Raw genomic sequence first — 16073 nt, forward strand, 5'->3', positions numbered from 1 at the left:
GAAAGGCCCACATTTCACCCACTCAACAGAGGGCTGGGATCTAGAAAGACTAATGAAAAGGCACAACCTTACCCAAACTCTGGACCTTGTCATCTTAAACGAGAAAGGAGAATTAACTCCAACATTCAAGGGCAGAGGTTGTCACTCTTACATCGACTTTGCACTAGTCTCTCCTAATTTAAAAAGAAGTATCAGCACAATCACCATAGAGGCCAGCAGCTTCAGTGATCACAACCCGGTGATTATTAATATGGAAGGTTTTGTTTTTTCATCCCAAAAGAGACCTGCCATCTTGGAAAGAGCAGTGGACCAGGGAAGAAGAATTAAATGGGCCAAAATTGATGGTAATAGCTTTTATAAAAAACTCTTACTCGAAGCCTCAGCAGCAATCGATAAATGTCTCGACCCCTGCGTAACCGGAGGTGCGGTGGTGAAGGCATTCGAAGAAATCGCGCAGGTTGTAAATAACTCCCTACAAACCAAAGGAGCTAATAATAAAACACCCCTAAACCCTCGCTGGTTTGACTCAAATTGCACAAAGGCGTTGAAAAACCTGAAGGATAGTCTCCATGCCCAACCAAGGGATAAAACGAAGGTGGCAAGGAACAGAGCCGAATACAAAAAAGCCGTGAAGGCACGAAAGCAAAGTATACAAAACCAGGCTTGGGAAGACCTAAGGGACGCCGCAGAAAGAAAAGACTCTATTGCCTTCTGGAAAGTGATCAATGCTCCCTGCTTCCAGGACCAAGGGGCTCCAAAAATTATGAACACCATCTTGCCGGAGCAATGGCAGAAACATTTCCAGAGCCTATATAACCATTCAAACCAGGCACCCCAGGAGGAGCTAGCGGAGGCCCATCAGCCCGCTAAGCTAAATTTCACCTTAAAAGAGGTCGAACTAGGAATAACCGGACTCAGCAAAAATAAAGCGCCGGGCCCGGACGGAATCCCACCAGACCTATTCCTAAGTAGACCAGAACTATGGGCTCCGTTACTTACGAGGGTGCTAAACGAGGCAGTGGAGGCAGGCCTCCCCCAGTCCTGGTCAACGGCGACCATAGTCCCCATTTACAAAAAAGGCAACCGAGATGACCCCCAATGTTACCGACCCATCTCTCTCATCGACGTGACAGCCAAGGTCCTGGGTCGAGTCATCCTATCGAGATTGCAAGACTGGGCAGAGGAGCAACAAATCCTCTCCGAAATCCAATACGGCTTCAGGAAAGGCAGATCTACCACCGACCAATGCCTAAATTTATACCTCCTGATTGCAAAATATACCATCGCCGGGAGGGGGTCAATACACATGGGGTTTATGGACCTCTCAGCGGCCTTCAATCGTGTAAACAGGAGAAAGCTCTGGGCTATGCTAAAGGAACTAGGAGCGGATCAATCACTAGTTGACACCCTACAAAATCTCCACCGGAACACCTCAGCAAGCGTAAGATATAGCCAGGAAGGTAAAAAGACCGATCCCTTCACCTGCAACAGTGGAGTAAGGCAGGGATGCATCCTTGCTCCATTTCTCTTCTCCATTTACATTAACGCACTGGAACAGGACCTCCTTAAGCTTAAAGTTGACTCACCCCAAATCGGTCATCGAGCTGTACCCGTACTACTCTACGCCGATGACGCGGTTTTGCTCTCTAGAACACCTTTGGGCCTGCAAAAACTAATTGACGGGTTTGTCAAATTCATGGACAAATTGGACCTGGCAACAAACCTGGAAAAGTCCTATATTATGACATCAGGGAAACCCACAAAAGGAACTTTTACACATAACATCGGGTCACACAAAATAGACCAGGTCAAGTCTTTCACATATCTGGGGGTGTTATTCGATCACGACCTATCGTTCAAACCCCTGATTGAAAAACACTCTACAAAACTGGCGGCTGCAGTAGGAACTATCATGGGGTATGGGCAGAGACTAGGGAAATGGTCCCCTGAACAAATTCTGACCTTATACAGATCCATCTGCTGTGCGAAAGTAAGTTACGGGGCAGAAGTGTGGGGCTTCCTGGGTACAAAAGCACAGTCACTCCAGACGGAAGAAAACAAATTCTTACGAAGAATATTAAAAGTCCCACAGAGTGTTTCGGCCCACATTATACATGAAGAGCTGGGAGAACCCTTTCTAGAGGACAAAATCAAAACCAAACCCCTTTTGGCATGGGTGAAAGTATGGACCAACCCCGAGGCGGCCCTAACCAGACAAATCATTGAGGATTGCCTCAAAAGAGACAAAGGCCACGCAATCCCCTGGCTGAAATTTGTCAAGGAGTCGCTAACAGAGATTGGCTGTTCTAAATACTTCCTATCCCCCGACTCTCTAACCTCGGAGTGTAAAACCTTGGTCAAAAAACTTTTCCTCACACAGCTGAAGACAATAAGGGCAGAAAAAGAGAAGCATAAACCCACCAATCTCTCTTACAACGAACTCACACCGAAGCAAGGCATGGAACCTTATCTGAGGGTCATGTACAATGCGCAGGATCGCTACCTCATGACCCGATTCAGAATTAACATGTTACACCACATCCTTGCAGTGCCATCTGGGTTTACCCATACAGTGGAGGAGAAGGGTACCTGCGGCTGCGATCTTAGATCTCCGCAGGATACCCTTCACTTTGTTTTACTGTGTCCATTCTACACGACACCAAGACGCAAGTTCCTAGTGGGAATCTTGAAAGAGCTCAAATTCAAGCACGCGAAACTGGCGCTGAGATTCCTACAGGAAGCTGAGGACGCTTACACCCTATTTTGCACGATAAACTTCATTCGAATCGCAACAAGACTGAGGAACACCAGAGACATTGGCCCCTAACGTATTTGAACATCTAAATCCTTTAAAAATCCCTGGCCCTCTCCTCAAGTACAATTTTTTTAACATTTATACTTTTTAAACTGAATATCACTTACGGCGTTTTTTAATTTTGTGTACATATATTGTATCTGTGCTTTTATGGTGTCTTTTTAAGAACCGAATAAAGATTATAAATTGAAAAAAAATTGAGTTTAGCCTAAGATTGCTTTGTCCATGCTACCACTAGGATAGCTGGTCTATAAGGTTGACTTTACAACCATCACCATAAGGGTTGTTTGGACTGATACAGGGTGCCCATTAGAATAGTGGACATAACATATCAGGTCAACTTCTCACAACCGCCACTCTAGTCAGGGCAAGGGAGTTACACGCTATGATAACCCCTGCTCACCCCCTTGGTAGCTTGGCACGAGCAGTCAGTCTTATCCCAAAGGCAATGTGTAAAGCGTTTGTGCAACACACACACACAGCAGCAACACACTAGGCACACCACAAAAAGGAACTCCACTCAAGGTTATATATAAAAATAGCCTTTGTATTACCATAAACACATTAGATCATAATCACACAATTACACTGTGCCAACTGGCACTGGGCAGTATTTACAGGGGATTATATACACATGACAGGGCCACGTGGGCCACTGTCAGAATCAGCACTTAGTAGAAATAGCACTTCTAGAACCCTATTTGTAGCACAAAATAACAATTGTTGGACACAACCAGTAACCACTGGTAAAAGGTAGGTACACGCTACGCAATACTAATCACGTTAGGCATAGATCACGCAGGGAAACAAACTCACTAGCATAAACTATACTAGGTAAAACAACCTCCCAAGCATGATAACACAGTTAGAGGTATCGCAGGCATAAAGGCATTGCACATTACGCATACATCACATTAGGCAATTATTATCGCAAACACAGTAGGAAATCACCTTGCGCAAGAATCCCAAAGGTACTGACCCCAGGCTAACTGGCCTTCCACAGGGCTCCACTACCCTATGTCCAACAAAAGTCAGGGCACGCTGCACAAAGCAGCAAAAGAACAGCCTAAACATGGCAGCTGCCCACTACTTGCTGAGCAGTTGTGAAATCCCAAAGAACATGTCCCCTAAGAAAAGAAGAACCTAAACGGTGCAGCTGCCCACTACTTGTTGGGCAGCTGGAAATCACTCAACTGGGGCAGGGCTCTCACTGGCCCACAGAACAGATTGCGCCCAACGTTGGAGCCACATGGGGCTCTGGAGACAAAAAGGGGCCTTGGAGCACCTTGGATCCTGAAATCAACTGTGCCCCAGGAGCACCTTGGCTCCTTAAATAACCAACTATGGCCCCAGGACGTTGGAGCCCAGAGGCTCTTAAACAAGTATGCCCCCCCAAGCACTGTGGGGCAAAACACTGGGCATAATCACGGGTCCCTCTGGCTGATGAGCCCCACTCAGTGGACTCCTAAACAAACTATGCCCCAAGGTTGGAGTCCCACTCTGGCGACTCGGTAAACAATGGCCCAAGCCCTTCACAGGGATTTTAAAATAAATGGCCCCCAAAGGTGTTGGAGCCACGGGGCTCTGAAAATATGCCCCCCAAACGTTGGAACGGCCGTCAACGGCGGGCCCGCTCAGGAGATCAAGGTACCCAACAGCAGAGGAGCCCTCGGTTGGTGCCTCGGATCCTTCGGCACGCTGACTGCCCGGGACACTCAGGCGGGGCTCTCTCCCACTCATGGGAGCCCTGCGGACTCTGGCATGGCTTCTCTTCTTCGGTGCCGGGCTGTCCTGGGAGGCAGGGTAGGCTCCCGTCCTCGCTTTTCTGGCAACTTCCTCTTTGTTGCCTGGCGACGCCCCCGGCTGGGACCAATCCCAGCGCATGGGCATCGTGACGTCAGCAGCAGCCCGGTCGGGGATTCCTGGGCCAGCGGCGATAAGTGTCTCTGGGCAAAACGAGGGGTAGGCACCCTCTTTAAGGCAAAGTCCCTGGTGGGGTGGGCACCCGTTAGGGTTTTCTGAATATCGGCAAGGTCCTTGGCGGGGTGGGCACCCGCTAGGGATAAAAATGAGCAGATGTGCGGGGTAGGCACCTGCGAGGCACATAATGCAGGGTGGGCACCTACTAAGCCTACAAATCCACACAAGACCCCCGACACAGCAGGGGTGGGCACCCGCGCCGAAAATGAGGCAGGTTGCGGGGGAATCTACATGCCAGGGATTCCCCCCGGCAGATGATCCCAGCTCTGTGCTGCAGGAAAAAAGCGCTGCCTAGCAAAACAAAGCGCCTCTTTAGTAGTAGCAAGCCAAGTGCTCCTCAGGGAAACACAAGCGCTTCCCAGGATAACAAGCCAAGCACTCCCAGGCGCTATAAAGCCTCAAAGTCTCAAGTCCAGGGGAAGTCCTTTTTAGCTGGAAGGGGGGCAAAGGCTGGGCCCAGGGGCCAGCTCACAGGGTCCTCCAGCAGGAAGGCAACACCCAGTGGCGGTTCCTCCTGGAGCCCAGCAGCAGCAGCAGGCCCCCCTCAAGTCTCCAGAACCAGACACAGCTGGTTCTGGAGCACTTTGTTGTGCTCAGCCCCTCTCCCCATTCACAGGACAGGCTAGGGACATCAGTCGCACCACAGGGGGCAGAGCCAGCATTGTGTAGGGAAGGCCCAGCCCTATTCAGGTCCCAGGTGCACTCCTCCCTCCCATCAACATGCAGATCTCTCCATTCACCACCGGGGCAGACCCATCATGACTCCTGGAGCCAGGCACACCAGCCAGCTCCAGCCAATCACAAGCCAGACAGTTAATTCACATTTACTACACAGACATGCCAACTTCTAGAAGTGGCACTTCTACACTAGACACATTAAATCTGCACAGACCGTCGCGCAGCATTTAATCTCATGAGTTCGCACATACCAAACTCGCCCCTGCACTCCCCACACATCAGGAACTACCATGGACACACATATTCCCCATGCATTCCTATGGGAGTGCAGGCCAATCGCACGACACACACTTAGACTACGCACGCACTTTACACTGGAACACAGGGTTAAAGTGCGCAGAAGCCAAAAACAACTAACACCAGGTCACATATAAAAGCAAAAAGTTTAGGGGTGAACCTGCCAAAAGGGCCAAGTCCTACACTCCGGAATGGTAGGGAAGGAACCAGAAGATTGTTTTGAGCAAGAAGCCTGGACCACCAAGCTTTCAGGTGACGGATGTGATGAAAGAAACACAGGATCCCCAGGAGTTGGTTTGTATCTTCTCACAATAGACCTGGAGACTGCTGGAGCAGTCAAAGGTTTTTGCCAGACTTCTAAAATAGGTTCTGTCAAGGCATCATTAAATGGGAGAAGAGGCTCAGAAACGGCAGAAGATGTATTTTATTTCAGCCGAAGGTTACTGCAGATCAAGTAACTCAGCTGCTTTCCTTATTACAACATGAAAGGAGCAACATCCTGCGATACCCCAGCCTTTGGAGAGGTGAGTTCTTACTCAGGGGAAGTATCCAATCCACTGGCCTCCAGTAAACCTTCAAACTCGTCCACCGACTCAACAATTTCTCCTTCCTCCTCTTCCTGTCTATATTCCTCCTCTTCAAGCAGCCTCTGCGCATCCCTTCTAGAGTGCTGCCTAAGAATCGGCAACGGTGGCGCCAGAGACGACGGCATCGGCGTTGATGGAGGACCTTCATTTTCAAACCTCGGTGTCCATCGAATCCAAGGCAGCGCCGACTCGACAGCCGAAGGAGTATGAGGAACCGGAGTGGAAGACCTTGGCGCAGGAAAATGCCAAGCCGGAGTCGTCAACAAGAAAGGCACGAAGGGCGCCTGGGTCTACTGATGAGGTACACCCAAATTAAGGTCAAGGGATCCACGGGGCCCGAAGGCGCACCATTTGATTGGAGGCCCTGGCAAACAGGCCACACATTGCATTTAAAAAATGCGTAGGGTCCGTTCTAGGACCAGGAAAAGGAGGATATGGATCTGTGCCTTACTAAGCAGGTATCACTGGAGCCTGATCTGGAACCTGCGGAGCCGGTGAAGATGGCGCCCACACAGGTGAACAAATGCAAAAACCACAGTTGATGGACAGAATGCAGAACAATGTCATACATTCACCCCAGTACAGAGATCTGGGCCTAAATCCATCGTTTTTTTTGCACTCCACACCACCCCAGTTCAGATATGGCCATATGCAAATCAGTCTGACCCTGTGCCTCATGGGAGGAAACAAGCTTCCGAGGACCGGTATCTGGCATTCCAGCCGTCTTCAGCCCGGCTTGCTTGAATCCAGTGGTGTGGAGAGCATAGGACTCACGTCTGAGCATACCCATCCCACTCGGGGTGACAAATGCAAAAACCACAGTTGATGGACAGAATGCAGAACAATGTCATACATTCACCCCAGTACTGAGATCTGGACCTAAATCCATCGTTTTTTTGCACTCCACACCACCCCTGAAATGCCAGAAACCGGTCCTCGGAAGCTTGTTTCCGGTCCAGGGAAGGCATGGCTTGGCAGTTCGGGCTGGACTGTTCCCATGAGGCATAGGGTCAGACTGATTTGCATATGGCCATGTTTGAACTGGGGTGGTGTGGAGTGCAACAAAACGATGGATTTAGGCCCAGATCTCTGTACTGGGGTGAATGTATGACATTGTTCTACATTCTGTCCATCATCTGTGGTTTTTGCATTTGCCCACACAGGTTAAGCCACACGAACTGGAGACAACTCCCTAGGCGTCAGAGACTTACTGGGAGCCAGAGAACCTTTAGGTGTCGAAGAGCCCCTTGACGCCGGTGACATCGGAGCCAGAGATTGAATCGGAGTCGCCCGTGGAGAAGGAGTAGGAGATGGAGACACAAAGTCTTTCCTTCGAAGCCCCGTAGCTCGAGAAGGCAACCTCAAAGCCTTGTTCTTCGATGAAAGGCGCAGAGAACCAGGCCTTATCTTCTACTTCTTGTGCTTTCTCGACCTCGAAGTGTGAGAAGATGACGACTTTGCACGCTTTCGACTCCTCTTCTCCTTTTTGGCTTTGGCCATAAAGAGTTCAGCCTCACGTTCTTCAAGGGCCTTCGAATTCATCTTCCTGCAGCTTCGACACCCTTCGACGTCGTGATCGGAAGATAAGCACCAAAGGAAATCCTCATGGGGCTCAGTGATCGACATGTGACCGCCACACTCCCTGTAGGGCTTGAGTCCGGATTCCTTAGAAGTAGCCATCTGAAATCTTCAAAGAAACAAAGTAATCACCAAGAAAATGGAGAGACCCAAGAAAAACCGTTACACGTCGACGGCGCGGAAAAAAGGAAACTGACGTCAACACGCCAATGAGGTCTTCTTACGGTTCCAATGAAGTCATATGGAGTCGCGAGCGGAGCCATCCTATTATGGCGTCCTCGTCGATGTGGGAGAGCTAGGCAAGAATTTCCGCGGAATGCTGGCGCAGGGGGTATTCAAAAGGTGAGGAATCTACAGGCAGAAGTATCCTTCAGAAATGTAATCTACTTGCTGTGGAAAGCTTAGATATCTATCAGTGAGACTCTGAGGAAGAGCCCAGGACCACGTTGCTGGGGTGAGGAAAAACAACAGATGCCAGGTAACTTGCTGGTGCCTAATATACCCTGATGACAATATGTCTGGAGTCGTGGTTGGATTCAAGTGGCCCAACTGGTGGTGCTGGAGAGCCATTGCTATAGAAAAACATTTCTAGGTCAGCCTGAAGCTAAGGAGTATTCATTAGGTGAAGAATCTGAATTAAGATGTATCCATCAGTATACATCCAGCACAGCCAGCAGACTATGGACTCGGAAATTCCTATCTCATCTTTTCTGTTGCTGGAGTCTAGCCGAACAATGAGGAAGCGTCTAGTGTCAGGGAATATTGCAGAAACTTCGAACAGTCCCAGAAGGGAGACAGTGTTCAAGGAAGAAGAGGGCTTCTCCTTTCTATGGTGCTTCATGTGTGAAGATCTCTTAGGAGAATACTAACTGTAAGGAGACTTACATTTAGGGGAGGGAGCTCAATTTGACATCTCCCTGCTGACTTACCAAAACTGACTTGGCCACACCCTCTTTAAAAGCCTTTGGGTGCACAGAGGCAAATGAGTTACATGCCGCTATGTTGTGTTTCGATCCCAGGCACCACAAGCAAATGCTGTGAGGATCCAAAAGAGATACTTTCTTGTGGCAAAAAGGCTATAATTCTGAAATCTTTTGGAGGGACATTTGAAGAGGTCGCTGTTGAAATGCTGAAAAGGTTTGACGGTGAGACACTGAGCAAAAGTTTGAGATTGGCATAGATAATGTGCACACAAAAATAGGAACTAATGTCAGAGCACGGGCTGATGCCAAATATACTCCAACATGATCATTTATGGATCTGGAGCCACATGGTGTCATCGGAAGGCGCTGGACGATATGTGCTGGGGGACAGCTTTTCTGGACTAGTCTGAAGGAGAGCTGATAAGTTGAAGTATAACCGGGGCGATATGTACATGGGGTCTGTCATCTGCAATCCCCAAGCCCCACTACATTTCACCAAGCAGAAGCTCTTCCAGACTGAAAAAGCAGCGTGTTCTGGGCTACACGTCTGGCCTCAAAAAAGCAGCTCCTTACCTCCCCCATTCAACTTTGTACTCAGACAAAGAAGCAGCAATACAAAGCTGCAGGACTGCCCACAGCTCATCATGCTAACTGTTTTTCACAGCATGGCCTCAGCGCCACAGCCAGGGCCAAGGTACTGCTCAAACAGCTTACTTGTTTTTTAGGAAGGGCAGACAGAGACTCAAAAGAAATATTTTGGTCACCTCCCAGGACAAAAGCAAGCACCACAGACCAGGAATTTGAAAGCAGTATCATTAGTGATATTTAAGACCAATAAACTGTGAAGAGGCTGGCTGACCCAAACAGGATGATTGCATGATTCAAGGGCCCACGTAGAAGCAAGACTACAGACTGTGCACTTATCCCCCAAATTGCTCCATCCCCAGAAAAAGAGACCGTTAACATTTTTCTTAAGATCATGGTCTCTCAGTTTTTTCAGCACAGTAAAGACTCTTTATTTGCAGTTTGTGGGGAGGCACAGCTTTTTTTTCTCTATAGATTTTTTTTATTATTCCTCAAATAGCCTTTTTCCTTCTACCTATTACTTTGCATCACTATTTGGAGCTACTTCCTTGAATTCATTATTTGTCTGTCTTGGTTGCTATGGGTACATCACTAACAGGAAGGAGGTTCCAGTGTGTGTACTACGAACAAGACTCGAAGGTATCTGAGTGCTTTACATGAGCACAAGTTGCTTTACAGATGGACACATTTATAAATAACACATGTTCTGCTGCTTCTCTTTCAACAATAAATTAGAAAGATGTTTTGTTATCTCAGAAGGGGATCTCTTACTTCACGCCCACTGAAATACAACTAAACTCAAGTGTTATTTTTTTTGTAGGACAAGAGAAGTATAAATGCCTTGATGCACATCACTTAAAAATGGAATGCATCCCTATAAAATCATTTCACTAATCAGATAAGTGGTGTATGTGAATAATCGTATTGCTCTAATCCATCTACTGATTTGTTATAGTTCACTTCTTAGACAGTTGCTGGGCATTTTATTTGATACATTGCTTCATAATGACAACCAAAAACATTACGGCTTTGGCGTTTATACAAAGTCCAGCATCTGAGGCTACATTTTCCACTGGTGACAACAAAAATATTTGCCATTTAGAAGCATTTTTTTTTTAAGTTAGGTGCAGTCAACTCTTTCACCATCATTTGGTAATTGGTGTGTAATGCGCAGGGAGGGAAAGTCTCTGAATGTGTCCATCTGTAAAGCAACTTGTGCTCATGTAAAGCACTCAGATACCTTCGAGTCTTGTTCGAGCTATATAAAATTACAAACAAAAAAGCATCAGGGACTATGTTTATTTGTTGAACTGAATTTATGCTATGCAAGTCGAGGTTGACTGGTTTGCAGGCTCAGGCATGCCTGTAGTCAGGCAGAAAGATGATTTCTTCCACCCGGTTTCTTGGCATTGAGAGGAAGGATTCTGCATTTGCTTGCAGTTCTTTCATGAAGTTCAAGGACCCTGGTGCAAATTCCTTTGTGTTAACGCAATATGGACTTGCCACTTGTTTAACCCTTGCTCAGAATCAGCATGACACATGCAATCCCAGTGTTAAGCCCTGCATGGAGATGCATAATTGGTGCATATGAAAAGGGGGAGAGAAGAAGAAAAAATGTATGGGTCAAGAATACAGAGTGGAGACTCTCCATGATGGACGGATGGGACTGAGCATGAAGAATCTTTGTCAGGCAAAGATTTAAGAAAATAATTTGGTCTCTCATTTGGTGTAAGTTCAGCTATTCGTAGTGTCATGCAGTAATAACTACAGTGAAACATGATCACTGTTTAAGACACTTCAATATTTAAGATGGAATATGCAATCTATTTGATGGACTTTGCATCAAAATCTACACTGCTATCATTTTTTCTTACACATGCTCCAAGAAATTGTTTAGTATGAGTAGACAAAAAATGCACTTTACCTTGAAGAGGCAAAACCGCCGAGGGTTGAATTTGTCCTTTCCTTTTCTTTCTTCTAATGAAAGAAACTTAATTAACTGGGCAACAAATTTCGAGTCCACAAAATGGTCATATATTATTTGTTCAGCCTGTAAAAGAAAACAGTACATTGTAATTTATCTCAAGACTTGGACAATAAAAAACAATTATCTAAATACTTATTAATTTAAAGATATTCATACCATACGTTACACTAACACAGTGCAATTGTGTTTATGCAGTACACAATTGAGCAGTGAACCGTTTAGATGGACACTTTGTTCATGGAAATATTTGTGTGGGGGATCGGTGGACAAAAGAGAAAGCGGCAGGTAGCGGCTTCCTGGATAATGTACAGGATTAGCCTCTTGGAATAATCTAGAGAACCGTCTGGCCCGAGGTAATACCCCTTCATCTTGCTTGGAAATGTGTCACTCTTCTTACAAATGTATTGTGCACTTTAGAAAAAATAAAAGTAGTTATATATAATATAGGAGAAAGAGGACTGCTGTTGCCTTTGCCTCACAACCAATTATCATACCGCTGTGGTGGATGAGTCACTGGTGGTGCTTGGCATTGTCTTAAGAATCGTGGACCTTTGATATTCACTGTACTGTTGCTGAGACAGTCTTGCTGTTGGTGTTACACCTAGGAACAGTGGCCCGAGTGCACGCATTTCTAATTTTCAATTGGCCTACTCGGCAAAAACGGCCACCGCTGAAAGCGATGCAGATTAAGTTGGCTTTAAACCCCTCTGAAAATATGTAGACCACATACATCTGTGACTCCAGTACTTGTGGATTAGGTGATTGGGTTTGCTCTGCCCAATCCTGTTGGAAGAAAATAAGTTACTTACCTTTAACTGTAGCTCTCCAGTATTGGTATCTTTCATAGATTCACCTGCTTGAATCATTCCCCGTTGTCGAAGTGGGAGTCCCACGGTATTGTATCAATGCAATCATATAAGAAGCATAGACTAAAATGGCACTAGACCATGCAATAAATAGCCTATCCATGACTTTGTTTAAGAAAAGGACTAAACTTAGTCTACAACCAATCAGGCAACAGCATCCTCTAGCACCTTCCCCACAGAGGCTAGTTCCCTCAGATTTTCAAGCGCAAGTGGGAATAAATATAATCCAACTAGTTAAGGGGAGCCTCTATGGGAGGAGGGTGGGTCGCATGTGAATCTATAAAAGATACCAATACTGGAGAACTACAGTTACAGGAAAGTAACTCATTTTCTTTTCCAGTATTGAATTTTTCATAGATTCACATGCTTGAATCAGAACAGTTAGCAGTAAACATGAATACATATTAGCATACTATAAAAAAGCAAATATATTCAATAGTCGTAACAAGTATAACGAAAGCAATTAGCATACCAAGAGCGGATGGTGGGGGGCGTGGCTTGCCAACATGGCCACGTAGACGTTCTCCGAGAGAGCTATGGCCGGCGGCCCGTGTTAACAGCGAATCCTGCAGAATCCTGGCTAATGTGAGCTGCTGATCGAGTCTCTTTCTGGTGGGAGACCTTCGTCCACGGCCTGGAGGAGGCATGAGCCCCGAGACAGAGTCTTCCGACCTGGAACCCTGATCGGGTGGAGCCGCGACCGCCATTTTATGGAAGGTCCGGGGGACTGAGCCTGGACCACAGCAGCCGGAGGAAATCATTCCCCTGGCCTGATTCAAGTAAGAGGCCTCAGGAGGGGGTGGAGGCTCGGTGAGCGCTCCTGGCCGGTTGCTGTCGGCTGCGACAAGGGGCCCTCCGTTGCACAACCACTCTGAGCCCTTGCCAGAGGCTGTGGGCCGCTGGGTGACGGCCAGGCGGCTTGTTGGAGGCGATGCCTGATTGTGCCACGCGGGACCCCTGTTGTGGGGATGATACACGGTGTGGTCGGCGGATGATGTGATTAGCATGGGGGTTCTGAAACCAGTCTGACATTCTCCTGATCATCTCTTACGCGGACGACACTCAACTGATCCTTTCTCTCACCAATGACCCCAGCACCACCAAAACTAACCTACACGAAGGAATGAAAGAAGTTGCCGAATGGATGAAACAAAGCCGTCTGAAACTGAACTCAGACAAAACAGAAGTCCTCATCTTAGGTACATCCCCCTCTGCTTGGGACGACTCCTGGTGGCCGGAAGCCCTCGGAAAAGCACCCATCCCAACAGACCACGCACGGAACCTAGGCGTCATCCTGGATTCTTCACTCTCAATGAACAGACAAGTCAGCGCCGTCTCCTCTTCCTGCTTCAACATTCTTCGCATGCTCAGAAAAACATTTCGCTGGATCCCCTCCGAAACAAGGAAAACAGTCACCCACGCTCTGGTCACGAGCCGACTGGACTACGGAAACACCCTCTACGCAGGTACTACCGCAAAACTCCAGAAGAAACTCCAACGAATCCAAAACGCCTCAGCCAGGCTCATATTAGACATCCCACGCAACGAACACATCTCTGGTCACCTTAAAGACCTCCACTGGCTACCCGTCAATAAGAGGATCACTTTCCGACTGCTTACCCACGCACACAAATCACTCTACGACATCGGACCAGATTGCCTCAACTCACGACTGTCCTTCTACACCCCCTCCCGCCAACTACGTTCTTCCAGCCAAGCCCTCGCCACTGTACCTCGCATCAACAAAACCACCATGGGAGGCAGATCCTTTTCATACCTGGCTGCTAAAACATGGAACTCACTCCCCGCTTACCTTCGTCTTACCCAGAACCACCTAGCATTCAGAAAGCAACTTAAAACGTGGATATTTGACAAGTAATCCTCCTCCCCTTCCTAAGCGCCTTGAAACCCTCTGGGTATGTAGTGCGCTATACAAATTCTATGACTTGACTTGACTTGACTAGGGAGATGAAACCCCGAGTGAGACCCCCCCCACATTGGATGAGAGAGCCTGGACAGCCATCTAGGGATACTGATGGGTGGAGTGGTGGAGCTGGTGGAGCTGAAACGGCAGGTGATCAGGCTTGATGATCGGGCCGAAGACTGCGAGATCTTTTCTCCAACTCTCTCGCAGTGGACGACTATTCTTTTTTGAGGGTCACTCCCTCGCAATATACCCTGCTTATGCTCAAATAGTCCAGGAACAGAGGAAGGCTTGCACTGCAATTAAAAGACGACTCAGAGAACTGAACTTGAAGTACAGTCTCATGTTCCCTGCAAAGCTCCTAGTGGAGAGTGATGGCCGGGTTTTGTTTTTTTTTCTCGGCGAGGAGGCAAGAGACTGGTTGGACACTAGGGCTCTGGACGGGAAATGCCTGATATCTTCAATGAGCTCTGCAGGATCGCTTACCACACGGTCACCTGTGGGGAGCTGTCAGTTTCCTCAGCGACAACAGCCTAAAGGAAGAACAATGAGTTTGGATCGAATCATAGTCTAGCAGGATGGCACACTGCAGGCTTCGAAAACTGAGGTCATCTCGGATTCCGTGGAGGCGACACCAGAACTTGTACCCGGCACGGGTGGCTCCAGCAGTGAGAGAGACTGAGCTCCACGAACTGTATACTGTCTGCTGTACTGTTAAGCTAAGTCTGTGAGAGCCTGAACTGCTTTGTGTCCTGGGAGTTGGGCTTGTTTTCTTGAGGGGGAAGTCGGGAAGACGAGTACCCTGAATACGGGGGAATGGCATCTTGATTACAGTGGTAATAGGGTTCTCCTGCCACTTTTCCTTTTCTGTTTTTTTGGAATACAGTAAAGGTCGAAGAGCTTGTTCATTGCTGGAATTGTGGTGAACGCAGACTGCCGGTGAAGCAGCAACGCCCCCAACAGAGACTAGGTCCATCCGGGAGGCTTGAGAGTATTCTCGCGCCCCGGTGTAACCAACTCTCTTGCACAGCATTGCTTGTTATGGGTACAGGGAGGTATGGGGCGGTTTGTATGATGGCTTATATGGAACTGTATATACACATTTACACTGCTGCCCAAGGTAGGGGGGGAAGGGTTACTCCAGTTCTAGTTCTTGAAAATGTGTTTATTTGTTAGGGAATCTACAGGGTCACACGAAATTACACCATGTCATACCAGTTCTGGTTGAGACGAGAAGGAAACCCGGGTGGGGAGAGCTCCACGCCATGCAAGTACAAGTATTAATGTTCTTTAGTTGGAATGTCCGAGGGATGGTAGGCTTAGGAAATGCCTTAGAGTGCATGCTTTCCTGAAGAGATACGGGGTAGCGGTTGCGGGTCTCCAGGAGACGCATATCCAGGGGACAACATAAACTGTTTACGTAAACGGAGGAGGGGCAGATATGCTTTACATCCTATTCTGGTTTCGCACTGGGGCATTGGTGTAGGTGGCACTGGGGGTTCCGTGCCAGCATCTCCACCATGTGCTGGACCTTGAAGGGCAGTATGTTATTCTGTTTGGGAAGTGGGAAGGCAAGTAACTATGTATTATTAATGTGTATGCACCCAACCTTGATTGCCCGAAGTTTTATCGGGTAGTGCTGAAGGCTGCGACACCGTTCCTGGGTGCGGAGATACTTCTATTCGGTGATTTTAATTGTGTACTGGATGGGACTTTAGATAGGGAGCCACCCAGAGACAATACCAAACCCCTTATGGTGGACTCCCTGAAAGGTATTCTATGGGGCCTGCAGTTGCGGGATATATGGAGGGTACGTAATCCTGATAAAAGGGAGTTCTCCTGCTTTACTCCTG

At 47.7% G+C, this 16073-nt stretch overlaps 1 protein-coding gene across 2 annotated transcripts in view; it reads right to left on the bottom strand.

The window, feature by feature from the left end:
* Positions 1–16073, bottom strand: part of PSME4 (proteasome activator subunit 4) — a 2155241-nt gene that overhangs the window by 890193 nt on the left and 1248975 nt on the right. For both annotated transcript variants that reach the window (XM_086927646.1, XM_086927645.1), the window contains one exon: positions 11368–11493. In XM_086927646.1, coding sequence (XP_086783772.1) covers positions 11368–11493 — 126 coding nt within the window. The remainder of the gene's footprint in view (positions 1–11367; positions 11494–16073) is intronic.

The sequence above is a fragment of the Lissotriton vulgaris genome, chromosome 6, assembly GCF_964263255.1.
Source record: "Lissotriton vulgaris chromosome 6, aLisVul1.2, whole genome shotgun sequence".
NCBI lineage: Eukaryota > Metazoa > Chordata > Amphibia > Caudata > Salamandridae > Lissotriton > Lissotriton vulgaris.